General features: G+C 33.0%; 1 protein-coding gene across 1 annotated transcript in view; it reads left to right on the top strand.

The window, feature by feature from the left end:
• Positions 1-803: 803 nt before the first annotated feature.
• Positions 804-16,670, top strand: part of LOC132724576 (hemicentin-1-like) — a gene marked incomplete at its 3' end in the record, with an annotated part of 59,784 nt that continues 43,917 nt past the window's right edge. Inside the window, exons 1-3 of the mRNA XM_060709454.1 lie at positions 804-937; positions 13,289-13,615; positions 15,887-16,198. Coding sequence (XP_060565437.1) covers positions 835-937; positions 13,289-13,615; positions 15,887-16,198 — 742 coding nt within the window. The remainder of the gene's footprint in view (positions 938-13,288; positions 13,616-15,886; positions 16,199-16,670) is intronic.

Genomic DNA, 16,670 nt, shown 5'->3' on the forward strand with positions numbered 1-16,670 from the left:
TCTTTAATTAGACATACCCACGGAAGAGTATACTGACCACACCCCCCCCCCCCCTGTATAATTTATATGCCCTATCCAGCTATCTTACGGAACGTCGGTGGTTCTACTCAGGTGCCCGTTCGTGACTTCAAAATAATGCTCGGAAGGGCATCTGAAGTCTTCCTCCATCAGTAAAGCTGGAACGTCGCCAAATGACCTATACTGTGTCGGTGTGACGTAAAACCAAATCAAACAAACAAACAATTTATATATGCCTGTTTAAAATAAGACGATAAATGATGACAACATAGTTCGAAAAGGTTTTTTTCTCTTCTTTGGCTACAATAGTGTTAGAGATTAAAAATAATAAAATAATAATTAAGATTAATTATCTTAAACTAAAGACTTTCTTAAGAACTTACTTTGATTTACAAGAAATATGTTTTTTCCTCTCTTCATTGAAATTCTTCTTTAGAAAGCAGACGTTTCCTTTGGGTAAACCGCTTTCATTTATCTAAAAATATATGTTTTCGGGGCATAATTTGTTCGACAGATATAGAGATAATATAATCAGGTATATATATATATATATGTGTGTATATAGAAGTCGAGATCGTACAGTCTTAAGAATTACCCAGAGTGTGTACCCACTCAAAAAATATTTTAAACATAAACATAAGCATTTGTCAATGCACATGCCCTTTATAAAAATGTTTATTTTATTTATGTCGCTAAAATCCCAAGATTTATATATCGATCAATAATAAAGTTACTAAAACTTTATTAGTAAATAAAGTTAAATATACCAGGTGTAGTACTTCCTCATTCACGTAGTGAAAAACGTATGTTTCTTATATGTTAACTTCCTTTTTGCGTTCAGGAATATTTAATTTATACAGTAAACAAGATTACAGAATGTTGGTTTCTGCTTTAATTGTTATGGAAATTATCGTTACTGGTAAGTGCTTCAAACTTATTGATATTATTAAGTTTTAATTCGTTACATATTGTGACATCAAGTTTACGTATTATTTTGAAAGTGTATTAAGATAAAATATTTGTGGTTTTATTTCACATGTGCATTTGTATGTTATTTGGGTTGATGTGTGTATCTATCAAAATTACGGTGAGAAAAGGAAAAGAATTACACTGGAATGATACATTTGCACATAATTTGCTATTCAGTATCGACCACGCACGTTTTGTTTTTGTTTGGTTTAGCGGCATATTAACGCAAATGAGGTCATTTTATGACGAAAGTATGGTGGCTGATTTGGTACACTTTGCGCGTTGCGTTGTCGTTATCACCTTTTAGTCTTGTCGCTAGCATAATGCGCAAACGGTGCGTTGTCTCACTGTCGTCTTGTCATCCTGTCTTTATCGAAGCACGCCAAAAGGCGCGTTGTCATGCAGCGGGATGTCGCCTGTCACTTGGCCCTGTACCAATCCTTCGATTTGAGCCGAGCGACAATATCACAATTCGACAACTCAACGCACGACAACGCGCCGTTTGGCGTGCATTGTTAGCGACAGGACGACAAGACGAATGTCCGACAACACGCCTTTTGACACTTTGTCGTGTTTTCGCTAGCGACAACACGACGCACAAAAACGTTCCAAATCAGCCACGATACGAAAGCGACCATATAAGTTAATAGAATAAGAGGTTTAAAGTTTTATCAATATCAACTTAATTTCATTTTTTTTATTATTTAAGGTGGAGTAAAAAATCTGTTATTTAACTCATTATCGGTTTTCCATTACTTTTTTGCAACAAGTGATACTATTGATATTTTATTTTTTGTATATGTTTAATGTGTCTGGATTTTATAGGCTTAACAATTTATCTTTTGATTTTACAATTTTCATAGAACAAACGTCTTAAGTCCTGACATATCCTACTCCTGACATAAGCTCTGTGACAGAAATAACATTTTGAATTTCAACTTGCTACGTTTACTTAAATTTAAATTACACTGCAATGAACCTTTCCAGAGTTAACAGATGTTAATGGCTATCTGATTGCTACACACACGGGTTAAACTTGTTTAACGCAATGGAGCAGCACATTTTGTGCTTTACACTGTTTATGAGCGGTTGTCCTATTATTTTATGGAACATGTAGAAGAATTTTTCCACTTTAAAAAACTAGAAAAGCCCTTGACCGTACATCAAAATCATTAGCTATTTATATATCGTCGAGATTCAAATAATACGGTAATCCGTTAGGGCCGTCGTGGTTATACTTTATAATCAAGAGGGCGACATATCGACGATGTGAATGGAAAATTATTTAGATGATTCCGTAAATTTGAACAGTCTGTGTAAAATTAAAAATAAAATGATTCCTTATTTATCTTTAAATGGTTAATAGCTCATAGAGGATATTCAAGTTTTTTTCCCCATAAATACAGGATTTTTTTTATCAAATGGTATAAAAAGAAATATTTTATGAGTTGCGGTATTATTATATAAAGTTTTCTATTTTTGACATTACGATTTGAAAGAATTGCCCTTTACTTTTGTATATCGGTTAATGTAGAAAAAAAGTAGTCCATGACACCAGTGAAAATACTGATGTTTTTACCTTTGTTTAACTTTTGTAGAGGTCTACTACTATGTAGCATACAAGATATACAAGATCTGAGCACCAATCAAGTAGATTTGTTTTCTTGTACCTTATTCTACAAAAAGCATGTAACCCCAAGACCAGCCCTTATTTTCACCTCATGGCCATGATAAATATATTAAATTTGTAGAATTTTACCAATTGATGCAACATGCCATATTTTCTTCGCTTTCATAGTTTAGGAGAAGAAGGAAATTTTAAGATTTCTTTTTGATATTAGTCTACATAAACAAGCGGATATCGGGTTTGAATGAGTCTCTTTCCTCGTTTGCTTTAAATAGATTCTAACCAGATAATCGATTAGAGAAATTGTCTTATAAAGAATGCCTCTTTTATCCGCCAAACAAATTTCGGCGTATAATGTTATGCACCTGGTTGTCCGTCCGTCTGTTCGTAATTTTGTATCTGGTCTGATTTTATTTTGGACCGGTGGAAGGAAAACGAGTCTGCTTGTTAGAAATGTAACCAATAATGTCATTTTACAATACAATACCCATTTATCATGTCCATTGAGTCAATATTGGCCATATCTTGTGGGTCACTTAGTTAACATAGCTTTGTCTAGGAAACACTATTACTGTCTTATTCAGGTTAAACTACAATGCTTAGCGTTTAGATATTGAACATGTAGCATTGTTCTATTAATGATGGCTGATTTGTTACACTTTGCGCGTTGCGTTATCGACAACACAACTTATATTGTTGTCGCGTTTTCGTTTTTTCGCCTTGCCGCTAGCGAAACGCGCCAAACTGCGCGTTGTCGCATTCTCGTCATGTCTCTGGCGAAGCACGCCAAGCGGCGCTTTGTTGCGATGTCGCCTTGTCGCTTGGCCCTTTTTGTCGTATCTATAATATGCAGAGCTAAGCTATTTCGGGAGTCACCAAATGTATATATAAAAAAAAGAAACAAACACATTAAAGTGTTATTTTGAGAAACTAAAATACCAAGAGCTATGATATTTAGTATGTAGCAATACCTAATGTGAACCTCTGCAAAACTGTTATTATCATTTTCCTTGAATCAGTATTTGTTCGCCCCTCGATCATGTTATTCATAAGGACTTAAATAGGGAAAGACATTCAGTATTTTTGTGTGAAACTACAAAGGCCAGAGCTTATAGAGATTTTGGCATGTAGCATCAATTTATATATTTCTACATAAGTTACATTTATCATCACTCTTAGGTGAAAATGAGCCTTGCCCCGGGAGCCACTTGCTTTTTGTAGACTATTATATAGGAAAGCACATCCTATTTTTTGTGGAAAAAATGCAATGCTTCTATATTTGGCATATAGCATTGCCTAGAGAACCTCTATATACGTTTTATGAATCATGCACCGAGGGTACAAATGCCTTCACCTTTGAGGTCATATAGTACCGTAAGATTAAACAGCTGAACAACATAACTCCGTTTGATTATGTACATGAGGGCTATGAAAAGGTGCAACATCATAATTTTTCAGACAAGTTTCTTTATTGGGTCCCTACCCTAATTGAAGATTAATTTTGATTACTCAAACAAATTGACATTTGGGTGTATATTTCCCCACTTAAATGGTTCTCGTTTTTCTATGACACGGCTTAACATTGCAGTTTATATTGTCACATGGCGCTTTCAAATGACGAAATGCAATATTCCGATATTGGCCCAAGTAACTCCTAGCTTGGGAAGGTAGGGCCGCCTATTTTTAATCTGAATTTGAATGTTACTTACTATCACATTATCCTTCGCTCCTTTGCATTTCAATCGACGTATTTATGATGCCACCGACTATCTGAGTGATATTTTTCTAAAATCTACTTTCTTTTGATATTTGGTAAAGAAAGACTTACCAGGTTAAATAGACTAAACATGTAAAGAAGGTACTATTACTTTTTCCTTTTATTTTGTGTGCATAATATGCATATATTTGTCTTTAAATAAGTAAAAATGTGTAATAATAAAATGGGAAATTGGTCATTGTCGAACATAATTCTAAGGTTTTCCTTTCAATAACACATATTCAAAGCTCGTCATCAAAGTCAAAATTGACAAATAAATATGTTTTGTTACCCAGAGTACATACCTCAAGAGCTCATTGTTTTAAAAACAATGCATTTACCAATGTGTAAAACATTTAGTCGACACTACTAGGCAATACCAATCCTCTTCACAGATTGTCAAGAAAATATTTCAATTTTTATTTGTTTACTAAAGCTCTAATAATACAAGCCGGAATATCAAGTTTTATCAATAAGGTATCTGACAAATTCTAGGGGAATTAAGGGTGAACAAGCGCTTAACTTTCTATGATCAGATTAAATCAAAGGAATTCTAAGGGATCTCGTTATCACCCGTCTAGCCTAATGATCTGCTATTTTAACAGAGTGTGGGATTCATGTTTATTTTATGTTTATTTTAGTGAGAGAGAAATATTAATAATGTGTATGCAAGATAAAAGGGTGCATTTGCCAGAAAGCGGTTAGAATGTGGATTCGAAGGTGGAATCGATAATGTGTGTATAAAAGAAAATTGGTCAAATCTTTGACATGATTAAAAAGTCACATCGATGACAATTTAGCTGTAGCAAGTTTAAAGTCACATCATTGACATTATCACATAAATTAAGTGGTCACATTGATGACAAATAAGTAATAAAAAGGATGTGTAGGAATAAGTAAAGCTGACGGTATGTTAGACTTATTATTTTTTTCAAATGTTTAAGACACATTTAAAAATTAATTGTTCTTTGCAAAGTATTAAGCATATGATAAATCTGTTGCACAGTCTAAGGAATGATTATTATTGTTGGTTAATCATTACAAATGCATTTTAAATTAGTTTTTTTAATGAGAGTTTATAAACGTAAAGGTAATCTAAATACATACGTAAGACACTTAGGGATATTTTAATGCTTTTGTAGGGTTCCAGACGGTTGAGGTTCAGGTTTAGATGCAGATTCCTGTTCACGTTAATATTTGAGAAGATTTATTGAACGAAATATTTCATTTTATAAGAAGATTCCTCTGGGAAGTTGATAGTTTACATACGAAAATTTTCTTTGACGGAAGTTGTCATTTTAGTTTATAAATTGGAACAAAGTTCATATTTTAAAGAGATAAATTTATAAAGTTGGAAAGCGTATACAATTAAAAAAACTGGATAAAAAGAGCAGTGAAGACCAAGACTAACATTAACAAGAAAACATAGACAATTGCCTCAGATAGTTTAATTTACGGATTACATAAACATTGTTGTTTTTTTTTATATAATTATCATTATTATTTCTTCTGTTAAATATACTTAAACAATTAGTCTTTTCATGTTTTACATATAATCTTAAAGTATTTAGTATTATCTAGTTTGTTGTAAATAAAATCTTGTACACCACACAACAGTATTAGTGATTTTACACAACCCCAAAAGTCTAATTTGCTTATCAAGCGAACATCGTGACACAGATGAATGGTTCTTTTCTTTAGCATTTTTACAATGGGGGCTGTTCTCTGTTTTGTTTGTTTTGTCAGATAAAGCCTTAACTTCATGATTGAAGTGCTCCTCTTTTTCTTAATATCTCACGTTTTCTGTAAGGATAGCGCAGTCTTTGATTTTTTCTGTTTTTTTTTTCGAGGTTCCGCTTTCGGAAAAGATCGAATCACTTCTTTGTTACATTTTACATTCAGACTTTCTTTGGTCTATTGACCGGATTTAACTTTTTGGTATTCCAGTGTTGTAATATGATGAGTCCATGTAAAGTTAACCAGATGGTGCCTTTTTAACATTCTCACTTTCCGTGACACTTGTACATCTTAAGTACCAACGTTATCTCCTGTCAAATTACATACTACAACCTTTATCTGCAGTGCATTATATAACGCAAGAATTCCCTATGTCTCCTGTATCTGTATTGCATATTTTACCTGTATGTATTGCTGATTTCTACAAATCTATTCAGATCCATCTGCCTGAAGCTTCCTTTCAAAGATTTCTACTATTTCGTTTTCCTGGCTCTTGCATAGATTTTCTGTACCCGCGTCGCATACACTTTCAGCTATAAGACTTCTTTTTATCGAATGCAATAATCAATCAGAATCTCTATATACTTTGACAGAATATTTGCTTTCCGTTTTCTGTGTTTTTATGTTCTTTTCTTTTTTTTGCCCAAGACCAATCTGCAGGGCTGAATTTTGGTTCGTGGAAGTCATGGGATTCAAGGACCATATGCTGGCACATCCTTTGGCATTTTTGTTGTTGTGGGTACTTGAACCCATGTTTTTTAAGATTCCAGGAATGTCGTCAATACTCATTATTGTGTTAGAAAGTTTAGCAGATAAGATTTCGTTTTACCACTCTGGTTCTACATGTTGATTTTCTCGTATCAGATATAAGCACAAAGGCACAATGCCTCATCAAGATAAGTGAATAGGCGCCGAATGTTATCTACCGTTTTGTGTGACTTAAACACACATTAAGTTTTATTGCATCATATGTACTTCTGCAAGTGTACACATTTAATGATAGGCGGCATTTTCTGCATTAAAATATAATTCAACTATTTCAGTGCATTTGATATCTGATAACTGTAAAAATATCAAATAAACATAAAAATGCGTAAATTAATGTTTACAATAGCCTACATGGTAATTAAAACAGATAAAAATAGCAATCTATTCATTACAAATTTTAAGTGACAAGTTTTAACGACTCCGTGGATATTTTTTTTGCATGACGTCATTGCATTAAAAAAAATACAAATAAATGAATCAATGGCAATCAATACGGTGAGGTAAGCGATGGTTTAAACAAATTTGTATAACGCTGGTTGAAATTCTTTTGTTTGTAAATTAATTTTTTATGGATATCTAATGAAACAAGTTGAGCACATTATAAGGAAATTATGATTCCCACCATGTATATAATGATGATTTTAAAACGTTAAATGACTTTTCTTTTTTGTTTTTAAAATTACTTAATTAAAAAGATGAGCTGCATTTCACAGTTTAGTTTAGATATGTCATAAGTTTATAACTAATTATTTGTGAAGAAAAGAATATTTTATTTTGAATCAATTAATGCACTAAGGCCTTTGTATCTTAACATTAGACACAGCTGCGCAATACCTTTCATTGACATGTTGAAATATTGCCTTGAAAGTCATATACTAGACACTTCTGCAATATGGCAACGTTCAAGTAGTATAACGTGACTACTATTAAAGGGATGGTTTCAAAATCATTTTAAAAATCTTTACAAAAATGTAATTGATAAAATAATATTACCTCTCACTTTTTGCGTAATGTTAATTTCCCATAGGCCTCTGGGAGTTATTCTTATTGTTTATGCAAGTGTACCACTGGACTAAGAATTTTGTACTGTTACATAGGTAACAGTATTTTTAACAGTATAAAATCTGGTCACGTTGTCTATTTTCTAAATAAAATGAAAAAATGGCCGTCTTTTTTTCTCGATTATTCTTATTTGCGACGTTCACCACGATAGGACATCTCTAAAGTAACTATGATACCCATAAAAATTAGTTGTTCGGCCCTGCAGTGCTTTTTGCGTATAAAATATCTTTTTTGTTGAATAGTCAAAAAGTAAACATCTGTTTTCAACTGAAGTAATTGCAAGGAGAATAACAATGTGTTAAACTGGAATAAGCAGACAATTAAAGCATGCAACAAAGGATTTTTTTAACAATTGTAATCAGTAAAACGTTACAGATAATTGGTGAACACACATAGGATATCATCGTTATTTTGTCAAAAGTCATGCAAAGAATATTCTGGATACAGAAGGATCAGATTTCACGGATCATAAACGTATAAATGGTTAAGTGTTTTGTTTTCTAAATAAAATACAGCTTATTGTATGTTTATGACTAGTAGATAACATAACCTGCTTAAAGAATAAAAGAAAAAGAAAACTGCTCAAGTAGGCCGAAGGTACACTTAAAAATTAAAAGGAAAGGTCAGTTAAGTTATTGTTACTCTGTTTATTTTTGTTACAGTTAGATTTAGTTGACAATTTCAGATCATCACAATATTTTTGTTCGGGGTAATAAAAAAATAACACATGTGTTTGTGAATAACAGTAAAAATAACATCCCTCGTAAAAATACTGGTACCTTCGGCTACGCCTTAGTAACAGTATTTACCTCGGGATGATATTTTTACTGTTGCCCACAAACCAATGTGTTGTTTATATACTATTGCTGGTAAGTAAATAGGAAATACATAGGTTATTTCTTTCACGTGGACATGTTAGGATATTGACTAACCAAACACCTAAATACACTGTCAATATGAAATTTGAGCAAACATTTATTTATTTGAATTTCAGTAGACACTTTCATGTCACACAGTACTATGGAATTCCATGTAGTTCAAAACTGCACAAAAGTGCGAAAACGCAAAGAGTCATGAAACTATAAATATAAAACATTCGATGTAAGTCGGGCCTGTAAGGTAGTTGGGATGTAAACGTCCGAAACCCAGGCTGTTAAACTGCAACGTGGTATAAGCCACACGGATGCGGTAGCATTAACCTGATGTTCTTCTGCAATTTTAGGGTGCTTTTCACGAAATGAATTTATCAGACCTCTTATTTCACTTTATTTGTCTCTTATTTGAAATCAACTAATTGAATTATCTGATCATTGTCTGTTATTCTTTTCATGCCCCCGAAAGGAGGCATAATATAATCGCACCGTCTGTCCGTCCGTCTGTGCGTCTCCACTTAATCCGTCTCCGGACTGTAACTTTGTCATACATTGAGAGATTTTGAAATAACTTGGCACAAATGTCTACCACATCAAGACGATGTGTGGCATCCAAGGACCACGTCACATGATCGCAATTAGAGTAAAAAGTTACACACATTCGTGTCCGGACTGTAACTTCGTCATGCATTGAATGATTTTAAAATAATTAGGTATAAATTTACCACATCAAGACGATGTGTCGCGTCCAAAAATTACGTCCCTACCTCAAAGGTCAAGGTCACACTATCATTTTGAAGTTTCACATTATCGCAATTAGAGAAAATAAGTGCACACATTCGTGTCCGGACTGTAACTTTGTCATGCATTGAATGATTTTAAAATAACTGGGCATAAATGTCTACCACATCAAGACGATGTGTGGCGTCTAAGACTTACGTCTCTACCTCAAAGGTCAAGGTCACACTACCAATTTGAAGTTCAATTTATCACAATAAGAGTTTATAGGTACACACGATCGTGTCCGGGCTGTAACTTTGACATGCATCGAAGGATTTTAAAATGACTAGGCATAAATGTCTACCACATCAAACCGATGTTTTGCGACAAAGACCTATGTCCCTACCTTCAAGGTTAAGGTCACACTTATAGTTTGAAGGTACTCGTTCTCTCGATAAGAGTTTGATACACATTCATGCCCGGACTGTAACTTTGTCATAGAAGGATTTTAAAATAACTTGGCACAAATGATACCACATCAAGACAATGTGTCACGGCTTAGGCTCATATTCGTCTGTCCGTCTGTCCCCACTTACACAACAATCATGTCCAGACTGTAACTTTGTCGTGCACTGAGGGATTTTGAAATAATTTGGCACAAATGTCTATCTCATAACAACATTTTGTCGCGTCCAGGAGCCACATCCCTTCTTCAAAGGTCAAGGTCACACTTATATTTTGAAGGTTCATGCTATCACAATAAGAGATTACAGGTACAATTAAACAAAAAACAATATTCAGCAATTAGTTACTTTCATTCTCTTTTCTTTTCATAATACCTGCATGCTTAAGAAACCTTTTCGGGGGGCATGCGTCACTTGGATGACAGCTCTTGATTATACTTGTTGTTCTGTTTAATCCATATATCAGCTCTTATTTTGTCTTTGGATAGACGGAACAACAGTATACTTGCTTAAAGATTACTTGTTCATCAGCGGATATTAAACAAAAAACTGGGCTCATAAATTATTATAATGTTGGCTATGAGTTTTTTGCTCAGACTGAATTTTTTTCCTGATGTTTGACTTGTTTTCTTCCAATAAAGATTATAAAGAAACGTATTCATTGAATTGTGTTACCAAGTTTTTATTATACATCTGGCATGAAAACTTTTATTAAACTTAAAGTTGTTTAAGTAATAATAGTTCAGTAACGTAAGTTAAATGGATAAATGTGTATACAGCTCAATGTTGTGTCATAATTTCAAAAAAACATTACGCCTCTAAAATTTGTCTTGAGCGATAACTCGCTCAGTATTAAGCTCAGAATTATTGTTTCCCTATATTACCAAGAAACACAACATATTACATTATCTAGGTCATCAAGACAGTTTATATGAAAGTCACTTCATGATTCTTGCAATGAATTTATATCTGGAAATGAAATATAAACTCCCGGATAAACCAAATTTAGAATATTGAAATCAATTGCTGTGGGTAAAAGAACTCGGTTTATTTTTTGTTCGAAAGCTCTACTACCCTTCCTACAAAATGGAAGGTTTAGGCGATACTTATTAACTTTTGTAAATATTTTTTCGAACATTTTTGTGTACGTTTTTAAAATACATAAAATATGGTTACATTCGTTACTTTTATAAAGTCACAGTCAATTTGAGTTAAACGGCTTTTTATTATCATTATTATTATAATTATTTTCGGTAATATTATAATTATTGAAGGCTGTTAACTCGAACCCCTCTAGAAAGTCTTATCCTGTTGTTACAGTCGTGTGAAGATGATTCTTCAATATTTCAAGATAAATGTACTTGAAACAAGCAAATTCGTTGAATTTATATCCCCCGCCGAATACTGGTTTATTTCTAACAACAGCAACTGCACACACAAGGCTTAATATTCAGGGGCCATAACTCCATTATAAAAGGTCTGACCAGGACAGTCCGAAGACATGCGCATCTCATATTGGTATTGAAGATTCTCACAAACTTTCATTGAAATCCAGTGTGAATTTGCAGAGAAATTGTGTGGAAACAAATGTTACTCTGTGTAATATCAGAGGCAGCGTTAAAAGATTTGACCGGTACAGTCCAATCACATGCACATCTATTCTTCTGGTGTTGGACGTACTCAAAAACTTTTATTTAATTCACCTAAGACAAGGTTTTGTTATAGAGAGGTCATAACACCCGTTTTGGAACTAAGATTCCATATGAATACTCGCTTGCTGCTTCGTCTTCGTCTGGACCAACAATGCACTATGCTATATGAGGAAAGTCGACTAGAAAAACATCATATGGCATAGTGTGTCGTAAACAAGCATGTGTAAAAAATGTTGAGGAAAACCCTTAATCTTTAAATCATAAAATCGAATGGCAATTGATTCTTCATTTTTAAAAAATATACATTAAAACATTTTTAATGTATTTAAGTTTAACACTTCACATTTTTTAAACAAGAGCCGGTAGAACTGACATTGCTCCCCGAGACCACCTCTAGGGTTTAAAGTTGACATCTAGTAGTAAGAGTAAAGTATGAAAAACTACAAAGGGCAATCACTCAAAAATTATGTTAGAGAGTTACGGTTCTTGAGCACTGCACATCTCCACAATTAGATCTATCCATCTGCGAAGTTTTAAAGTAGTTACTTGAATAGTATTTGACTTATGCTTCGGACGGACGGACGGACAAAGCGGCGACTATATGCTCTCGGGGAGCATAAACATGTTTGGTCGGTATGTTTGGCTTGGCGTTTTATTTCGCTAAATATTGAAAAAAAAATCTTCCTGAAGTTTTCAATTATGCAAAATACTAAAATTATTTCACATTTTAATAACCCTTGTATTGATATTTTCAAAATATTGAGGTGTTGCAGTAGGCCATTAAAAATGCATATGGCGTACTGCTATCACATTTACAACGCAGTATGCCATTTGTGTGTGTTTGGGTTTGTTTACCCTCGCCACCGGAAAGAGACCATATGGGCGAGCATGCAGTATGCCATACTGCGGCAGTAAGCATTTAAAGGTGCGGCAGTATGCCATATAACCTGCGGCAGTATGCAATACATAAGGCATACTGCCGGATATAGCATACTACGTCGCGACAGGGCTTTTTTTAAGGATTCTTTATTTCTCTCTATTTTATTTTTTGTTTTGAATTTTATACTGCCTTCCCAGAAGCGGTGGAGGCGTGCAATTTGTTCCCAATTTTATTCATTTATAAGACATACTGCGAATCACCGAAGTGGAAACCAATATATGACTTTCATAATCGGAAGGTATAATTGATTCCGAATATATCTTAGCTGTAAATCGAAGGGATAAGTTGATAAAAATCGAGTCCATAGACAAAATAATCGTAAACACAAATAGCTCTGTCGGAGCGAAACAATGATTATTGCTATTTGTGCCTTTATTTTTTAAACGTCACTAACAAAAACCATATCGGGAAGCCGGATGATAATCATATCACATTTCTTTCAGTCTTCGAACTTTTAATAACTGTAACATTTTGCAAGTACATTATATAGCTAGGTCTATTCCTTATTATAATACATTAATTTCCTGCATAGGATGTGTGTTTACACATGCTAAAAATATGTTGCTGCACATTCAAATAAATAGTTTCGTTTAAATACAATGATCAACGATCAACAGTGAGCAGTTTGCAAATGTGTTTTTTTTACACTTATTGTTTCATGCAATTCATCTCTTTATACTATAAATAATCCGGTTTTTTCCAGTTGAAGCATGGCCATGTGTATCACCAATCAGAAAAATGTACAGTCGTGTCAACTCTGATGCTGCTCTTCAGTTTTCTGCTGACCTTACAAATCTAAATTCACCAAGAATATTTGATATCAAGTTTCATGATAATAGTATCAAGGCTCGTATAACATACAATACAGACAAGAGTTCAACAACTGACGCGTTGTCAGGTTTCAGTATAACAGGAAATAATGCTGGCAATGTTGTTGTTACATTGACTAATGTTCAACAAAACAACGCTGGAGTTTACACATGTTCCGCGACAGGGTTCTCAACAAAATGTAACTGTCTGTACATATTAGGTAGGTATAACACATGTAGTATTTTCATCTCTTTAAACAGATGCAATTTTCAAATTTTGTCGCGCCTAGCTTAAAATGCATTTGACCTAGAGTCATGAAACAAAATGGTGCTAAGTATGTGTAGCTGTGCAACCACCTGAGCTTTTGCTTATATTTTAATTCAGTATTTGTCGAATAGTAATTGCCCATTTCGTGAGTAAAAACAGCAAATATTGTGTCACGTTTGCCCCTAAAAGTGCTTGAGCTAGGACAACACAATTTGCAGGAGTGTTGATCAAAATGTTAAATTGTGCATCTGGGAAATTGCTTGATTATTTATGTAGGAACTATTGCCCTTGACATAGTAAAAATTTGGAATTTGAAACTCGTGTCGCGCGTAGCCTATAGCCTTAATGTATTTAACATGAAGCATGTTTGTCAGAATGTTTAGTTTTGCAATTTTGGTATAGCTTGTATATTTTGTTCAGTATTTGTAGAGATAATGCCCTCGAGTTTGTGAAATCCTTTCCGAAATGTTGTGTCACGTGTATGAGCTTGAATCAACAAACTTTATAAAAATGTAGATCGGCATGTGTACTTGGGCAATTGGGGTTTTGCTTGTTTGTTGGTTTACTCCCCTTTTAAGCATATATACCTTATATAAAATTGAAATTTGAAATTCGCAATATTTGAAAAAATCAATATGTTAGCATTCGAAAAATTTCCGTTATAGAAGTGGGAAACACCTGGGAAAACCATTATGCCATAACGTAGTAACGATTGAAGCGACCTCTGTTTTGAAAGGGAATCGGTATTTCTGGTCTCTTTTTTGTTGTAATTTCTATATAGTTGGATAGCAATATTTTTGTTACCCTCTTAATAATTGTAAATAGTAACTTTTGAATGTGTACGAGGCCAGTTTCCTATTATAACTTCCAAGTGATATTATATAACTTTTAATGATGTTTTATAGAATATGCGAATATGAGAATACATATAACATTTGTAAAGTGTATTATGAAAATCACAGTTAGTGATTAGCAAATTAGGGCATAGGGAAGGAAATACGGCGTAACAATTTAAAACACCAACATAAAGTGTAAATTACAAACTATGTATAATACATTTTGCGCTCAGAATATGTGAGAAAATGATATGTTTGCACTATTGATTATCTTTTCCATATAACACTTAAGAAAATGGGACATATAAATAAGAAACCGGGACAAAGAATATTAGAATATTAATTTACCATTGCATCCATTTGATGAACATGCACGAATATGTCATTTACATGAAAGGATTTCACTTTACAATGTAAGAATAATTATTAACATGAATGGAAATTTTACTTAAATACCCTTCCAAAAAATAACAATAGGAGTCGAAAGTTCCACATAATCTGTTCAAAACATCCATACTTTCAGTATCATTGTTGGATACAATTAATATTTCAAATTTTGATAAATGTCTTTATTAAAAAAGCTTATTTTATATGTATATATCTATAAATTCTAATCAAAATTGACCTATCTATAAACTATAGATAATTGTGTTGTTGTGCTGTATCCTGTTTTCATAACTAAGCATTGTTTTTGCAGCGTTTAAAAGTTTTCTTTTTAATTAATCTCAGTCTTGCTATATTTCTTTTGCCTAAATGTAGCATTGATTTCGATTACAAAGATTAAATGACTTCTACACTTGTGTTAGGGATTAGCGTTAAATATGTTTCATTTGAACAGCCTTATTCGAGTGAGGCTGTAATTTACTTATATCGTTAGTTTTACTTGCTCCGGAGGGATCTCCCGTTTTCAAATATCTCCCAATAAAAGCATAATAAATTATTTCCAAATGATCATAAAGATATTTCTTCATCCTGATCTATTAATCATTGACTGATCTATAATAAATTAAGTGTTTACATTCTTAGAAATACTATATTTGCAATGATGTTAATAAATCTTTTTTTATATTTTATTACTAGAAAGTGCTCTTTGTAAGTGTAACTTAGGTTTTAAACTGCGCGCCTAAAATTTAATATGTTTTGATTATTTTTTGTTAAACACTAACTTAATGTAAAATAATTTTCTATCGAAACATGATTATCTTTAATAAATGTAAGCCTACAATTCGTTCTTCCGTAATAGCTAAGTGACAATTAATATATGCATACTTTTCTACAAATAACATTAAATTAGGTACATGGTATAATTTGTTCGCAGTATACCACAAAAGCTACATGTAATCACGTTGGGAAAGATTGTGTCAAAAGTAAAACAAAATTAATTTCAGGAGCACCAAGAAAGCCCACAGTAACAGTAAATAAAGCACCGTCAGTTGGAGAGAGTGTAACATTAACATGTAGCAGTACATCAACAACCACACCCAGTAACCACAGCCTCAGTCTGACATACTCCTGGAGAGTTGACACCACAGACAATCCAGGTGGCGCCAAATATACATACACTTCTAGTAAGGATAAACTTACTGTAAAAAACATTGTAAAGGAGGATGTCAATAAACAGTTTACATGTACAGCTACAGAAGTTGCAACTGGGGGATATACATCTAGTAGAAGTGATACGCTCTCACTTGATGTTTATTGTAAGTTTATCTTATGTTACTTATACTATTCAACAAGCAAAAGTGATACATTCTCGTTTGATGTATATTTTAAGTTTATCTTATGTCACTTATACTATACAACAAACAAAAGTGATAAAATTCTCATTTGATGTTTACTGTAAGTTTATCTTATGTCACTTATTTTATACAACACGATAAAGTGATACATTCTCATTTGATGTTTACTGTAAGTTTATCTTATGTCACTTATTTTATACAACACAATGAAGTGATACATTCTCATTTGATGTTTACTGTAAGTTTATCTTATGTCACTTATTTTATACAACACAATGAAGTGATACATTGTCTTTTGAATTTTATTTTAGTACATCTTATATCATTTATACAATAAAAGAAACAGAAGTGATACATTCTCATTTGATGCATATTGTAAACAGATCTTATGTCACGTATCTTATACAACACACAGAAGTGATAGATTCTCGTT

This window comes from Ruditapes philippinarum, unplaced genomic scaffold (genome assembly GCF_026571515.1).
Source record: "Ruditapes philippinarum isolate M1 unplaced genomic scaffold, ASM2657151v2 ctg2194_1_1_1_1, whole genome shotgun sequence".
Classification (NCBI taxonomy): domain Eukaryota; kingdom Metazoa; phylum Mollusca; class Bivalvia; order Venerida; family Veneridae; genus Ruditapes; species Ruditapes philippinarum.